The sequence below is a fragment of the Tachypleus tridentatus genome, chromosome 6, assembly GCF_004210375.1.
Source record: "Tachypleus tridentatus isolate NWPU-2018 chromosome 6, ASM421037v1, whole genome shotgun sequence".
Taxonomy (NCBI): Eukaryota; Metazoa; Arthropoda; class Merostomata; order Xiphosura; family Limulidae; genus Tachypleus; species Tachypleus tridentatus.
This window is the reverse complement of record NC_134830.1, coordinates 20,564,430-20,582,595: the sequence shown is the minus strand read 5'-3', so window position 1 is coordinate 20,582,595 and position 18,166 is coordinate 20,564,430. Positions and strand designations below refer to the sequence as shown.

Genomic DNA, 18,166 nt, shown 5'->3' with positions numbered 1-18,166 from the left:
AATTTTGCACAAAGCTACACAAGGGCCATCTGCATTAGCTATCCCTAGTTTAGTAGTGTAAGTCAAGAGAGAAAGCAGTTAGTTATCACCACCCACTGCCAACTCTTGGGCTACTTTTTACCAATGAATAGTGGGATTGACCATCACTTTATAACACCTTAACCCACCTGGCCAATGGATGTGGGATATCACAGTTTGATTTGTGTGAATAACATAAGTGGTGTTATGGGGAAAAAAAATTGGTATCTTTGCTGATTTGTTGATTATTGAAACTTTTAAGAAAAAAATAATAATTTTAACCTCAACATGAATATCACTTTTTGCAGTCAAAGCAGTGAATACTATCTTACATATTCATGGACAAACTTTCAGTACAAATATTTAATTTAGAATTCTGATTTTTTGTTTCCAAAAGACTTGTAATGTTTACTAAAAACCTGAAAAAATTTATGAAGACACAAAACATATTAAATATTATAACATGGAAATTTTGATGGTCAATTTGGGGTCACATGGCAGGTGCAATATACCAAATCAGTAGAAAAGATAAATAACAGTTTTTTCAAAATTTTCTGATTTTATTCAATACAACAAGGCAGCATTTTGCACACTTAAAAACACTTTTTTCCACTTAGTTAGATAATGCATTCTAAAACAAAGAAACTACTGTTTTTTCCTTGCCTTAGATGAAACTCTTTGTAACTCTATCTGAACCGTAATAATTATTTTTTATATCTTGTACTATCAAATTCTGATTAATAAGTCTATATTATACTGTTTGATAGTCATTAGCAACATCAATATCTATAATAAAATTTACTTAGCTCTAAAGGCCTTAAATTGTTTAGTTTCATATACTTTGCTAATTTGCTTAAACAATTTTTTTTCACTACAAATATCTTTTGCTGTGCATAAGTTTTAGAGAGTTAGATTCAAACTTTAATTAAATTACATTATTATTATTATTATTATGATATACAAATAAACATGTCACCAAAATGTAGCTAATAAGCCAAATTCTAATACATAAAACCAAAGAATTAACAAGTATATATAGCACTATTTAAAAGAAATCTTGAATTTCCTCTGGTATAGGAACTGACCTTTTCTCTTAAGGCATTCCCTCGTCTATAATTCATTTAACACCCCTCCAAAAAGTATAAAACTTCACACAAATTACTCATTATAATATTGTCACTGTTCAGGCAAAGTATAATTTTTATGGTCTTCACCCTGATTTAGTTAGAGAGCAATAAAATAGAAATTGAGACCCATCTTGTTACACACTCATCACATCCTCTCTATAATAAATTAAGGAGTAGTTCCCCCTTAACATTGAATTATAAATTATTTATGACCAACAGAAAGCCAAGATCACTTCCAGTTTAGACTTTATTCCCAGGAGAAATACAATGTGTCCCAGAAGTCTGGACACATAGGAAAAAGACATTGTATTTTAAAAGTAAACCTTGTATCCAGTGTCTGAGGTACATATTTCAGGCAACATTACCCTAATGGTATAGTATATCTCGCTCGCAAGCATTCATGTGTGAGTGTGTGTGTGTGTGTGTGTTAATGGCATGCAATTTCAATAATAACTAAACTGAGAAGAGACTGTGTATTTTTCCCTATAGGTCCAAACATTTGGGATGCTCTGTACATCGATGAGCTTAGCTGAACTGTGATAGTTAAGGAACATTATCTTTTTTTGCACATGATTATTCTGTATTTGATACATTATCTTATTAAATAAAAAATATTTTGTGCAATAGTATTATTAGTATAAAAAAATTAAAAGGTAAAGTGTTATCAACAGTCAACAGCAAAAACTAAGATAGAGGCATTTTATTTCTGGTTTTTTATGTGTATTTTTGATTTGTTATTACAAAAATTAGCAAAAGTGTAAAAAATTTAAAACCTTTTTAGGTTAGATTAGACAAAGTAAAGAATAATAATGCTTTTTAAAAGGTAAACTCACAAGCAATTTGTGCATTATGTAATTTGATAGGGTAATGCCAGCTTCACATTCACAGAATGACTTACAAATTTTATAATGGTAATATCACTTAGATGCAGTTCAAAGGACTATAAAACCTTATTATTTAAATATGAACAGTTGTATTGCTATGAGTTTAAAGAGTAAAAACAAGTTTCATGTTACAATTTGATGTCATTCTGGAAAGTTAAGATTTATTCTAAACTCTTCTTGATGGTGATGTAGCTGATCACATTGGTCAATCCTGTATATAAGACCACGTGACAAGATAACAAACGAAAGTGTGTAACAATGTTTACGAACACTTGAAACAATAGAAAGTTGTGCGTACACACAAACATGCCAATACATCCAGATGTATACATGCATGCGTACATGCACATGCACAGACATTATAGTTTAAAAAAAAAATTCATTGTAAAATACCATTTAAGTGCGAGTAAAACTAAAGCAAGAAATATTGAAAGAAACGTCGGAACAGTTAACATTGACTCCACATATTCATGGAAACATTTTTAGTAAAAATACTTGATAAAAATTCTGTTTTTTTTTGGTACAAATAACTCTTAACAATTTTTAAAAGGTTGTGAAATTTTAAGATACCTAAAATGTACTACAAGTAATAATACAAAGGTCAATTTGGGATCACAAACTCAGTTAATACCCTAAACCTATAATGAGAGTATTAAGTAAAGAAAAATATTTAGAATGCTTTTTTTTTTAATACACATAAAACATAACTATTACTTATTCTTCTGGTATCTTGTAAGTCAGGTTCTGGCTGCACATAAGGTTCAAGTTGTTCGTCTTCATATCCAATGTTCATCCACTTATCTTTCATTATATTCTAAACAATTACAAATATTAAAACAAATAGAATTTAAAAAAACTTGAAAAACATAATAATTGTCATACAAAAATGTTAGAATTTACATCTTTTAAAACCCCATCAAAATACCACTTCGTAGCTAGTGTCTCACTGTCTAAAAACACTTATTATAATTATGTGAATCATTTTTCATTTTGTAGACAGATTCCACTTACAGAAAGATAAAATACTTTGTAAAAAAATCAACACATTTTAACTTCCACTTTATGTTGTACAAATATAGTGTAAAAATTACTTATGAGTAACAGAAATGCAACATCCTAACTATAATATACAAAAAGTGCCTAGCATGACAATATATATATAATAATCCATTACAAAATAATTTACATACAATAAAATCTAAGTAAAATAATAAAATGCCAAAGTGAACATACTTCAAGCAACATCCGTTTTGTTGGATTAAGAACTAAGAATTTCTTAAGAAGGTTTTCACAATCTGTTGTCATATAGAAAGGTATTCTATATTTTCCTCGCAACACCCTTTCCCTCAGCTCCTGAAAACAAAATTCATAAATAAATTTTAATTTGTTTTGTTATTTCTCTACATACAATTGAAATTTTAAAAAAAGTACTTACTATTTCATAAAATAATCTTCCCATGTTATTATAAAAAAAATCTTTATGAAAAATGGCTAGTTGAAAGATGTTCAACCCAAAACTATCATCTCAATTTATGATCAAATAAAATCTACAACACAACTCAAACTGTCAGAATAAATTTGATCTTCAAAACACGTCTATAACAAATTATATACAGTTGAATATTATTTGGTTGAAAAACAGAAAACTAATAATTCCATTGAAAAAGCAACTACATAAATTTTACATTTTGTAATGTTAACATTTCCCTACACAAGAAATATATTTTCAATAGATACTTACCTCTTCTCATACAATAACTTTTACCAACTTGTACTCCATTCTATTTGCACAAGTTTTCATTTGCCTCTAGCCTTGATACTCCCACCTACCCTCAAATGGTTTCAAGTAAGGCAGATGTGCAATAGCATCGACATGAGCATGTGACAGTCCTCCACCAACAGAAGTGCAATACAGTTCCCAACATATATGACTCCCTTTATGGAGCTTAACCTAAAATCAATTCAAGACTGAGCAACAGAAAAGGAATAAAGACAAAAAAAATGAGAAGTGTGAGAGGAGGTAAAAATCCATTGGAAATACATTTTCAGCACAAGAAAATGTTAGCTTCCAATTCATTATCTTACCTCAATTTACAGAATAAATAGAATCCAACACTGACATGTAGAGGGAGGGGTGTAGCATTCTCTATATGATCCCCATTTAGAGCGTGTCCAAAGGAAGTTAACAAAGTGTGTGAATAAAAGGTATTTATGGCATACCTGCAGGAGACTAAACCAATTCTGAACCAGGTATACTCTTCACCCATGAAAATGAAGTGTTGCAATAAGGGCAAAAACATTGAAAGGACCTTGTATATGAAATGAAGAGTCCCCTTGGTGTATTGAACCATTAGAGGAAATTCACTCTTAACTAGCATCAAAAGAAACAAGTGGGAATTATCCAGCCAATGGGAGAAAAAGTGTCCTTTACCATTCACCTCAGATATGAGAAATGGAAGGGAAGAAGATTGCCAAAACCAGAGCTGGTAAGAAGTCGGACAGCAACATGGCAGTTCAATACCAGGAAGCACTGAAGATGAATCATTCAGCCTTCAGTAGGAGGAGGGTACCTGGGCCACTCACATTTGTGGACTTTTATGGAACTGGTCCAGTTTCAACCAACACCTATAAACCCCTAAAAACCAACACCCAGCAGAAAGGAGGGAGCCCAGCAGAATAGGTGAACTGCATAATGGCAGATATCATAAAGTCATTAATCAGATGGTATCTGGAATATTTTATAAAGTATGCTGAAGGAGTAGTATCTATGCACCATCTAAAATGGCAGAACACCAACTCCCAACTCTCAAACAAGCAGAATTGAGTATATTCAAAAGGAAGCCTCCGTGGTCCACCAATCCAGTGGCTAGGAGTTAGTAAGTGGTAAGTAATCCATTACTGCACTGGAAAAAGAGAGGAAAAATGCATTAGAGAATCTAGAAAAATTCAGCATCAGGAACTGTACAACAGGTGACTGCAAAACCTTATTTTGAAAGGTAGACTCTTCCTGAAACAAACAAATAAAGAAATGGCAGGAATGAGCAGCAATCCTTTTCCGATTTGCTCCTGTTAGCCGATGAGTGTAGGTTTCTGGGCAACACATACTTATGATGCAAAGCACCACAAGTAAAAACCTACAAGCAGTCTTGAAATATACTATCATTATTGGCCTGAATGGTTATATAGTGTGGCACCTACTCACTGATAAGGAGACTGTGGAGCTCAAGAATGGCAATGGGAGGTAGACAGTAACCTATAGAGCAGCAAGTGACCAGATGATGAAGACAGCATGAAATAAAAGTGAGGGGTGTGATCAACATGGTGACACAAACTATATCCTTCAATGAACAATGAAATCAGGCAGCCAGTGGTATATAAAGGTGACAGATTTGATGAAATGAGGCTTGGAATAGACAACAATCATTAAAAGACAGGGAAAAATAAGTCAAATTATTAAGATGGCAAATACAACACAAACACAATAAGAAAAATAAAAAGTATACAAGACACACCCATGGAAGAGCATACCACTTCTGAGCTCTTGAAGCAAGCAGTACAAGCCATATAACAGCAAAGAGTCTGTACAAGATATGAGAAGCAATTCAGATAAAAACAATAATAAAAGTGAGAAAGAGAAGGTAGGGAAATTGGGGTTCAGACAAAATTGCCTCATGTGTGGCCTACATTTTGGGGAGAAAAACCAACTTGGAAAGAGAATGGCACAGGTACTGTAATATAAGATGCAAGATACATCACACACAACAAAATGGACCATCAACATTCACATGCCACTAAAAGGAGGGAAAAGGTCTTTAAGAAAAAAATAACATAAGGAACAGGATGGCATAGACTTAAAGGGAGGAAATCTGATGGCATGGAAAATGACACTGAGGTTCCAATCAGAGATGGAGTGAGGAGAGAAGGACAAGAGTGACAGCAAAAGCAGAAAGAATGAAATAATAGGATGAGAACTTGAGAATAAAAACACAGAATAATCTTGTGGAATGGAAAATGACCGACAAGTCTGCACAATAACCAGCTCATTGGCAAAAAGCCAGATAAGGAGGGAAGACAAACAGAAGAACTACATGAGAATATCAATGGCAGTAGACAAACTATTCACAAATTGAGATAGAGGAAGAGTGAAGAGAATGAGAAACAAGGGAAGCAGCAAGTCCAACCAATATGGCAAAGGATCAGACAAAAGCCACCCATTAAAACAGTGTTTACAAAGGGAAGATGTGGTACACTCAACTGAAGTTGTCTGAGGAGAGTGGGTCAAAGGGGATGAGGAGAGGTCAGTAGAAGTAGAAGCAAAAACAAAGGTGGAAACAAATATCAAAGCAAGATCAGCAATTTAATTAAATTTTTGTGTCACTTAGTACAGATCATTTAGAAAATGCTAATCATAAGTACTTGTTAGTAAACTTATACCCTCAAATTAGCTCCATCAAAAGGCAGAGAACCACTGACTAGTGTGTAGAGGATCACTCCAAGACTCCACACATCTACTTCTGGACCATCATACTTTTTACCTAAAAGAAAAAGGAAAAAAAGAATTGCTTAATTACACTTTACATTTCAATCAGAATATTTTATATCAAGGTTACTGAACATGATAAACCACACAACCAAAATGAGGCAAATAAAAGAATATTTATCAGACATTTCAAAATATACGTAATTCCATCTTCAGCAAATTACTACAAGAAATACAAATTCTATAAACTACAATTAATCACTCTAATGTTACTACACACCCCACACAAAAGTTAACAGAAAAATTGAATTATGAAAAACATGAACACCTATTTGATTTTTGAATAAACAGAACTTAGTTGTGGTTATTACAACACAGACTTGTCAAAATGATGAACAATTCCAAAATGGTCTCTATTTTCAACTTCTTTTTTAATTGAGGTATTTTTATTAGAATGCCTTTAGTGATTATTTTTGATATCATAAAATTTAACTCAATGTTCTGTTATTTTATTCCATACTTTACCTCTTGAATATCTTTTTTTAAACTAAATTCAGAGCTTTTCTTACATTTACTAAATGATATATGAATTTTTGAGACAATTATATAAAGGATGAAAATAAAAGTATAAAAGTAATTGTTCATAAATTCCACAATAAAAAGTGAGATAAGTAGCTCTGAGACCCAGCATGGCCAGGTGGATTAAGGTATTCAACTCGTAATCCGAGGGTCGCGAATTCAAATTCCTGTTGCACCAAACATGTTTGCCCTTTCAGCCATGGGGGCATTATAATGTGATGATCAATCCCACTATTCATTGGTAAAAGAGTAGCCCAAGAGTTGGCAGTGGGTGGTGATGGCTAGCTGCCTTCCCTATAGTCGTTTTCCTGCTAAATTGGAGATGGCTAGCCCAAATAGCCCTAGAGTAGCTTTGAGCAGAATTCAAAATAAACAAGTAGCTCTGAGACTAGCTATTTTTATATGTTTTTGAATATCATGCATTTTAGACAGTGAATTCATGTTTCCTTTTTCTCAGTGGTTTATACTGTATGTTTAACTTGCAGATGTTAGTCACACAACTTGTGAAATAAAACCAGCCTACTTTAGAGTTTGGCAAGGTATAAATACTTTGTGGTTCAAAATGTTAATGTTACAGCTTCACATTCTTACTTTTACACATTATTGCTTATATCATTAACAATGCCACTATGAGCTTAGTTGAATTGTTCCAGTTCATGACCCAAAGTTAACCTTTACAGTTTCCATACTATAAAAATAATATATTTTGCATATCTCCATGAAATGTCTGAAGCTTTTAATAACCATTAAGCCTTTTTATCTCTTTGAATATATAAAATCAAACCCATAATGTTGACTCTTCTGAATGCAAAGTGATTTACTTTCATGTTATGATTAAAAATACTTTTCTCAATATTATCATATTTTATTTGAATAATCTATAAAACTTCCTGAATAAATTTCAAATGTTTTTTCAGCAAACATTTACATTTTGTCTGTTGTTTTCACTACTGTATATCCACATTTGAATTTACTGACTTAATAACCATCATAAAAAATTACAAAATAAATCTCAATTACCTTTTATTTCTAGAATGACTTCAAACTGTAATATGAAGTTATATTTGTTTATTCTAAATAGCTTAAAACTTGTAACAATGTACACCTGTTTCTATTTAAATGTTATTGTTTTATTGTCCTTTGAACCATGTCTAACTAATAATCCCACAACACAAGTTGTAAATCATTTCAACAATGTGTAGGTAACATTTCCTTTTCAAATAATGTAATGCACATGGAACTTGTGAGCTGCTTCAGAACATACCTTAAGAAAATTTTTTATTTCCATTATTATTGTTTTTATTTACTTAAATTAACCTTATCTAACCTAGAAATGTTCCCGTAATAATAGTAATAAAAACTACCTTGGAAAAACAAGAAATAAGGTACTTACTTGGTTCTTTTTTTTCCTGTCAACTTTCAAAGAAACTTTACTTTTTTATATTAATGATACTACTGCACAAAATAATGTTTTATTTAACTAAAGAATGCATCCAAGAACACAGAATAATCACACTTGAACAGAAAATCTTCTATGTCTCTCATAATTTTTCTGGGTTTCTAATTACATGATAAGAGCTGTTAAAAAATCAATGCGTTTCCCATAAAAACAAAGTTTGCACTAGAATCAAAATAGACAATTTTCTGCATAAAAAACAGAATAATTCATAATCTAACGGATTAAAACTTTAGCTTTCTATATGTTATATGTAATATGGTATTAAATGTCAGAGAAAACCATTGGAAATTTCTGAAAGAAAGCATGTGACTGATGGGTAAGATTGGGTTGGTAGGTTGGTATTTCATGTTCATTTGGCACAAAGCTACTAGGCTATCTGTACCAAACAAGATGTAGTACACTATAATGGTATATGGAAATGAAGGTAAATATATGTAAAATTAAGACCTGCCAGAAAGACAGAAGCATTAAATAAGGTATAAGGAGTATTGTCAAATTTTGACTGTATTAGTAAGTTTTGAAAATGTTTTCCTGTAAAGAAAGATATTTGGAACGATAAAAGTCAATCAAATCCTTGATGTCATTAACATTTGATTGAAAACCTCAACAGCTCCATTGGATTACCATGGCCATTTGTCTTTATTTTGAAGGAGAATATGGCATGGAGACCTTCTGCTTGCAACTGCACTTTTATTCTTTACTGGATGTGGGTCAGTCACTCTCTAGTGATCCTGCTCTGGATTGAGTAGGCAAGTCAGAGTTTGTAGACATACATTCCAGTGATTGAGGACATGAACGAATGGGTTGTTTAATTTTTAGGGTGTCAAGAGAGGAAGGCCCCATAGTGAGATGAATCTGTTTTTTTTAGTTTATGGCTCTGTAACCAAATAAAAGTGAAAGCTATAAAAATTATGCTTTGCCTGAATATTTAATATAATATAATGAGTAATTTCTGTTAAATTCCATAATTCTTAGAGGAGTGGTAAGTAAATTAAAGAAAAGACCTAGAGAGCAAATTTCACAATTCTCATACTAGCAAATTGAAGATTTGCTTTTCAATATTGCATTACAAAATTAAAATGTACAACTTATATTATAATAAAATTTAAATTAATAGCTATGTTTTGATGCCAAGTTTATCCATATACCATGATAATAAAGTAGTTTAACTCAATTTTGAATGTAACTCGAGAAAACATGACATGCACAGAAAAAGATGACTGTATGGAAAAAGTTTTAATCCTATGATAAAGTCCACATTATATTCTTAGACAGTCTTTATTTATGTTATGTTTTTCCCACAATTCCTTACAAATGAATAATAAATACAGAGCACTGCAAGTTCACGAAACAGTGGAAGATTTATATCATTTGCAGTATACAGTAAGAAACTATTTTCTTTCAGAATTTGGAATTGATGTGTATTTCCAAAACTTTCTTTATACAGGTCTTCTAATTAACAAAACACAGATTAGAGCAATTTTAGCACAGAGTAACTAGCACACCAAACTGTTTCAAAATCAGTTTAAATTTTATCAAAAGTTGGAAACTAATATCCAAATTGGAACTACCAATTTGTACTTTAATTTTCACTAATTAATCTTTGTATTTGTATTTCTTGTTGATGTTGAGTCTGACTGATTAAGGCATTATATAAACTAAAAATAATTTGGAACACCACAATAACCAGGTCAAATCTATAATGTTTGTATAAAACTGGCAAAAGTATTTATGCTGTAAAAGTGTCAATTTGAAATAAGAATGAATCAGAAGTTAGCAAGGAGCTGTTTTAACATTAAAATAAGTGTGTACAGTGAAAGTATAACACCATTCACTTTAAAAGAAAAAAATTTAAAGTTACACATGTACAGCACCAATGATAAGTGACAGTAGACAATTTATTAGAATAGTGATTATTTTAAGATAAATTATATGTTTTGAATGTGGAAGAAGTAAAACTTCCACAAATTCCTCTATTGAATATTTAAACTAAGATATGTGTAGATGAACAGAAATTCACTCAGTTAGGTAACAGGGCTTAGAAACAATTCCTTACAGTACTCTAGCCAAAATCTGTTCAAGACATGTGTTGAACATATGTTAAATTCCAGCTTAAAAACATAGTAATATATTTAAAAATTCAAAAAGAGAATAAAACACCTTGAAACAATTCTGGGGCAGCATAAGGTGGACTACCACAGAATGTGTCCAGCTTCTGACCAGGAGAAAATTCATTACTAAATCCAAAGTCTGCTATTTTAATATTCATCTCTCCATCCAACAGCAGGTTCTCAGCCTCAAAAAAACATTAAAATATTGAAATATTTAAGTTACTATTTTAACACTGTTAATTATGAAATATTATAGTTAATATTTTAATACTGTTAATGTTGAAGTATTTCAATTAACATTTAAATATTATTAATGTTAATGTTCTTCCATTAGCATTAACACTATTAACGCTTAAGTATTTCAAGTAACATTTTGACATCTTCAATTTCCACTTTACAAATATTTTAGTTAAAAAATTTAAATTGAAATGAAACAAATGTGACACAAAACTCAAATGTAAGAACTTTAATATGAACATAATTAGCATCATACATCAATACATTTTTTTTGCAGTATTTTCAGTTACTTCTAACTACAATAAAACAATACAATGTCACTTTGAACATGTACTAGTCACACACACTCTTCACATCTAATACAGGTTTTTCATTTTAAACCAGAAGTCTATAATCACTGTGAAACAAATGCTTATTATATATAGTTACATTCATTTTTGAAATTGAAACCAAAAAAACGAAGAATAATTTTGATATTCTAATAAATGTGGAGTGCTGCTATGTTTAATAAAAATATTTTTCACTGTAAGTTCCCTAACGTAGTAAAATCTAGTAATAAAGTATAATCCATAAATTCTTGGATGAATATATGGTTGTCTGCTGGTAAAAGTTTATCACACAAACATAAGTTTGACATTGGAATAAACTACGAACTGGAAACAAAATAAACAATTTTGATAGATTAAAACTTTGGATCTTTATTGGTTATAAATAATATTGTGTTAAGTATCAGAAAAAAAAACTTCTGGTAACTTGTAAGACAGGATGTGACGTGTGGAAATAGTACAAGAGGTATGGACTTTCTATCTTATAACTCTATAACCAATTAAGATTAAAGCCTAAAAAAGTATGCTTTGCCTGGGTAATAACTACATCATTATGACCAATTTAAATAAATTCCTTACTTCTCAGACAGGTAGTAAACAAATTAGAAAAGAAAGAAGACAGAGAGCAAGTGTCATAATTTTCATACTAAAGGGTATTGACATTCTTTAAATACTTCCTAATAAAAGTAAAAATCAATATAATATTAAAATTTGGTTTACTAGCTATGCTTTGATGACAAGCTTATTTGCATACATTGATAATAATAAAGTTTAAATTTTTAAATGAAACTCTGTAGTAAACTGTGAGATGCACACTTTAACCCACAAAATGCGAAAGGTTTAACAAGTATTCTAACACAAAAGTATGTGTACATACTTTTAAGTCCCGATGTATTATTTTATTCTGATGACAGTACTGTACAGCTGACACAATCTGGAAGATAAAAAAAGCACAATAAAATACTAGGAACTAAACAACATTTCTTAATGTAAAAAGTGAAACCTAACTGGCCTATGAAATATGTTTGTAGCCAGTAGAATTAATTTTCAATAAATATAATTAAAAACATTACTACCATATGATAAAATAGCCTAGATGTATAAATCCTAAAAATATATTAAAGAACTTGCACTCAAAACTTTAATACTGTTGTTGCAATGCTGCAAAATCTTATTCCAAGTTTGTTATATTATTTCTTAAGCACGTGGAAGTTCTATACATTTCTTGGAGTTCCTAATATTCACAAAATATTTGGGAAAAAAATTGCATGGAACTTAATTCTGTGGTCCTATAAAGAGAATTATAAAGCTGCCACAATATTTAGTTATTCACATTGACTGTTGGCCAAATAAAGTTTTTATTGTACATTTTGAGATATTATTCCTGCTTGTTTTATTTATGAAACTACTACCATTTTAAGTTACATGCCTAACTTAGCCAATTAAGCTTACATATTTAAAAAACATTACTGTTATTATTTTTTTTATTTTATACACACACACACACCAGTTACCCAAGCAAGATATAAATTTTGGATTTTTACTTGACATTATTGTCCCATCTCACCTAATACTGCTTTTGTAATTGTTTCCCGACTTTCACACTAATTTAAAAGTTCAAGAGCAGAGGTCATAATTATAGATATCCAATACTATGATTTCATTCTCTTTGCCAGCTTTCCAGTATAGATAATTATTAAAAATTACAAAGTGAATTTTGAAGTATATTAAAATGTTTTCAAACACTTAAGAGATTCACCACAAAACACAAATTTGTTTGTTTGTTTTGAATTTCTCGCAAAGCTGCTCGAGAGCTATCTAGCCGTCCCTAATTTAGTAGTGTAAGACTAGAGGAAGGCAGCTAGTCATCACCACCCACTGCCAACTCTTGGGCTACTCTTTTACCATTGAATAGTGGGATTGACCAGAACATTATAATGCCCCCACGGCTCAAAGAGCAAGCATGTTTCGTGTGACAGGGATTTGAGCCCATGACCCTCAGGCATCAACAGTCTTAACCACCGGGCCATGCTGAGCCAAACATAAATTTAACTAAATCATTTTAATTTTGTTGTGTCCAGAAAATTACACAAAAAACTTAAAAAAAAATAGTTTAACTGGATATTTAAGCACAGTTAAGATATTTTTAATATATCCCTATTTCTATTAAAACTATAAAATCTCATCTTTTACTTCTCAGTGATTTCAGAAGAGAAAAATTATACACCTTTGAAAACAAAATATTCAATTTCACTAATGGTATAACATAAATCAAGATATAGGCATTTTGTTGTAAAATTTAGTTTAACATAACTGAGAATTAGCTTGAAATTACAATTTGCAGATTTGTCTTTAAACCCTGGTTTCTAAATTAAAATCAAAGTTTAGAAAACTGGTAAAACATAAAAAATGCCTGACAGTTATAATTAAAGAGCATTTGAAGGGCTAAAACTATCCAAAGAATACAATTATTTAATCAAATGCCTTGTCTAACAATGATCACATGAAATTTACCTGTCTAAACTTAGCTCTTGACTCTCTTTCTTTCATTCTTCCATGAGCAACCAAATAATCAAATAACTCACCTAAAATTATAGTCATTATTCAAAAAGTGCAATAATGAGAGAGGGAAATACTGTACTATCATCTTTTTAAATCATAATTGACTAAAGTTACTATAACTTAATGGTTAAGTTCAATTTTAGTTTCACTATCTAAACTTCAACTCTAATGACTAGTCTTCTAAATTAAACCTGAATTACTAGCCAAAATTCAAACTTGCATATATTTCTCACTGACTATTATTCAGTTTTGTATTTATATATGTTATTTTACTCGTATTTCAGCTTCTTGTGTTCAGAAGTTATCCATGGCACTAATTACACAGGCCTGCAACAGTTTTAGTCTTCAACATTTTACACATTCTACAGTAGTTCCTTCACAATGAACCTGAAAAATGATATCCACTTTTCTCCATCATGTAGAGATCTTTCACAAAACATCAATAGCATTTTTACACAAATGAATCATTTTCCTTGAAATTGGATCACATTTTGTTATGCTTAAAATGTTAAAAACCACTGGCCATAGATTCTTCTAGGCCAATCATGATGCGAGTCTTATTGATTGTTCTAGAACATGAACGTGACAATGTAAGAAATAAAAAATGTTCATTGTGGCAAGAATTTTTAATATTTCCAAAATCTGCATGGCTGAATTATGGAAACTTAGTCATTAAAACCAAACAAATTTTATGAAGTTTACATTTGCAGGCCTGTGTTGATTACAACCAGCTTAATTTTCTAACATAATGCTAGTACTTTGACTTGAAAATTAGTAGATAATAGGGCTGGGATGACTAACTAGTCATAATTGTCAACTACAACTAGTAAACACCAAACTATTCAACTATTTTTTACCTACACAACTAGTCATAAGTCTTGGATTATGCAATTTATCTGACATTTAGGTTGCAAATTGCAATTTTATTTAAATTTTTTACACCATTTATCACAAGTTCAAAACTAATTACTTAATTGTTATAATAACAAGTTATGTTGCTAAAGCAAAACTGGCTATTTCTATCTTTACACCAGTGCACTCTGATCTGAATATGAGGGAAGGTGAATTTTAGGGCAATAGCTTCATGACTTCTCAAAACAAAGAAATGTTAAGGCTTCATTTGAAAATAAGGTTGTCAGTATACTCATTTGAAAATAAGGTTGTCAGTATACTTCTATGGGGTTTCTCTAAAGTTTATGTTTCCAGAAAAGAAGGTGTGGACGAAGGTCCTGTATTCAGTAAATCAAGTTTCAATCAACCAAACTAATCTGCTAAAATTCCTCTAAAAGGAAAACATTGAAAATCTGTCAAACTTAAGAAGGTGAATTTACAAAGAAGAAGAAAGTGATTTGTTTATTATGCCCAAAACAAGTTTGTTTGGCTTATCATATAACAGTAACACATCAGCCATAAAACCATCTTCACTCAAAGCATACTGCTGAATAGAAGATGAACCTACTATAAGTGTTGAAAAATGTTCATATGTAATTGACTATTCATTGAAATAGGTTTATTTAATTGTTGGATGCTATTAATGACCTGAAAATAGACATTAAGTTACTGAAGGTCAAAAGATTGTCTAAAACCTGCTGTTAATATAGCATATTTCACATTACATAAATGTGTTTAATGAAAAGTTCACTTAAAAAAAGACAGGAGCAACAGAGAAATCGGAAAAAAGTATTCTTGGAACCTAAGAAAACCTGCAGCAAACCTCTCTGTAACAATTATATGCTGTAAGCATCCAACCTCTGACTATTCACCTGGGACAGCAATTCAATTCCTAGAGTAAAAGTTTGGAAGAAAGATATGACCCATCATCCAACAAAACAGAAAGAATGTACTTCAGGTTTAAGTATCAAGAAAAGAAAGAATAAATCAAACCCACACTTTAAAGCAAAACTGTTACAGTAACAACATCTGGTAAAGTCAAGCTAACCATGGACAAATAACTGTCACTTTAATTTTAATTGACAAAAACAAAGGAACATGTTGCCTGTCAGACACATCCCAGAACATCACACAAGAAAGAAAACAGCAAACAAAATACAGTCCAAAACAGAAATTTCAGAGAGTGGGGATCACACATGATAATGTTACAAGTAACTATGTCATAAGTTGGGATGTGTGTTACACCCAAGAGTTTTGGCTAGTTATGAGATGAAGAACTGTGTAGGTACATAAGAAAATCTTACTCCAAACTTCTATCATCTACCTTGGCCACAAGAAAGCTGCAGAAGTGACAAAAACAATGAAAAGGTGATTCTGACCTTATAGCACTCTAACAAAACAGTGCTACCTATTGGAATAGCACTTGTTTAAAAAAAAATTCATTGCTCCATCAGTGCATCTCAAAACTTTTATTTTGAAGTAATATGATGTTGCTATTGAACAAATAAGTGTAGAACTTTATTCTTGGGAGTTTCTACCCATTGATCAATACTATTATCACTAAGCACTTTCAGCAGCTAGCAGATGATTTAGAATCACTGAAATACTTCAACACAAATGTACAGCTTCATTGGGAAAACAATTCATTGCAAAAGCAGTAGAGGAGCATGATGAAATACTGGCAGAAGTGTTCCTCACACATTTCAAAAAACTCAAATTCCTTAAGAAGGATGTTGTCTTAAAAATCTAAAACCAGGTTTAGTCTGCAGTAAAGTGTATGGGAAAGTCAGTTAGCAAACCAGAAACCATCAAAAAAATGTTACAAATGAATCTCAGTCTAGAAAAGTGAAGAAGGAATCACTGGAACAGTGAAAATGTAATGAAATATTTGATGGGTGAATGCTACAAAAGTAGAACCAGGGTTCAAGGGCAACATCTTGAAGTTGTATGAATGCAACAATAACATATTTTGAAATACTGCTTTCCTTGAGAAGATGCTATGCTGACCACCAACATCTGTGCCACCTGAAAAACGTTTTTTCAGCCATAAGCCACATATGGCAAAGGACAATGCAGCACTGAAGATGGACAAAGTGGATGAAGTCTTGTTTTTGCACTTAGCCAAATACTTTCAAACTTTATCACAACAACCAAAAATCAATACTCACTTCAATTTAAACATTAAACAAAGACTATGGAAACAGGTAACATCCACATTTTAAGTTCAACTGTTGCATTTCTGCACTGACCAAATGCAGTAAACTGCATATCTAGGACTACCTATTTTTTATAGTTTCTAGACTTGGTGTATAAGTTGGGGGTTTCTGTACAAACAATTATGTGAATCTGTTTGCAAATATGGTGTACAAATTGAGGGTTTCTGTTCAAACAATTATGTGAATCTGTTTGCAAATAAAGACACTTATTAGTTAAATATGAATTTTATGTAATGAAATTTGTCAGTGCATTAGTCATTGACTACTCGACAACCTATTGGTAGAAGAAATTCTAAAAAAAACACTAAATATATTTGTTTGTTTTGAATTTTGCACAAAGCTACTCAAGGGTTCTCTGCACTCACTAAACATATGGTTTAAAGGCAAAAATTCCACCAAAGTAGCATAGGTTTGAAGAAGTGATTGGCAGATGGGCTAGCATAAAAATACAAAGAACTATGGTGCATTACTTCCAATGTAAGCATGCCATGTTCTCTTCACTTTTTCATCACTGCATGTCATTAACTAATGTAAAAAAGTAGTTTGACAGAAGTATCTACTCAATACATTTTAACAGTGATTGTTTTTAAGATTTTTAATATTATACATGTAATATTATTGCTTATTAACCAAATTACATTGTAAAAAATTATTTTTTAAACACAAAGCTGGTATATCATTAAAAGTTAATATTTTCCAAAACTAAAAATGTATTTTATGTAATATGTTTTATATAATACCATTTATAGCTATTACCTAACCACCATGGTTTCTTCTTTGCCCATCTAAGCATTAGTCTAATTTCTTCTCACATGATGCAGTCTTTTATACCACCACTCAACTACCTTCAACAATATTTGTTGCATGATTATTCTCTGCCTTTGTCAATGCACCCTCTACCCTGGTACCACATATAAGCACCTCATTCAAAACTAAGACCATTCCAGCCCTCTAACACTGACTCTTAGTGGAAAGAAAAGGCCTTAGAGTGTAAGAAAGGTAAGTATTACTGGAAATATATTTTCAATTTCGAAAAATGTTAACATCCAAAACATACTTACCTTTGCTGCCATTTACAGCTAGAATCCCAAACTGAGAAGATGAAGGGACCAGTGAAAACATTATCCAAACAGAAAGCATCTGCATAGATCATGGGTGTACCAAGATAAGGGTGGTACTCAAATGGAGGAACAACATACATCCAGAACAAATGTGCTCTTCACTTTAAACTTAGTACTTGTATCAAGGATAGAACTGTACATAAGTAATCATCACT

The 18,166-nt window shown here is 31.3% G+C and overlaps 1 protein-coding gene across 10 annotated transcripts in view; it reads right to left on the bottom strand.

Annotated features, from left to right (window-relative positions):
* The window catches only part of LOC143252064 (MAP/microtubule affinity-regulating kinase 3-like), a 76,155-nt gene that overhangs the window by 22,156 nt on the left and 35,833 nt on the right, over window positions 1-18,166 (bottom strand). For 8 of the 10 annotated variants that reach the window (XM_076503659.1, XM_076503663.1, XM_076503658.1 and 5 more), the window contains 6 exons: window positions 13,736-13,806; window positions 12,099-12,155; window positions 10,708-10,843; window positions 6,464-6,564; window positions 3,263-3,382; window positions 2,744-2,843 (listed from right to left, as the gene is read on the bottom strand). In XM_076503659.1, coding sequence (XP_076359774.1) covers window positions 2,744-2,843; window positions 3,263-3,382; window positions 6,464-6,564; window positions 10,708-10,843; window positions 12,099-12,155; window positions 13,736-13,806 — 585 coding nt within the window. The remainder of the gene's footprint in view (window positions 1-2,743; window positions 2,844-3,262; window positions 3,383-6,463; window positions 6,565-10,707; window positions 10,844-12,098; window positions 12,156-13,735; window positions 13,807-18,166) is intronic. The other 2 variants (XM_076503666.1, XM_076503667.1) reach the window with 1 other exon arrangement.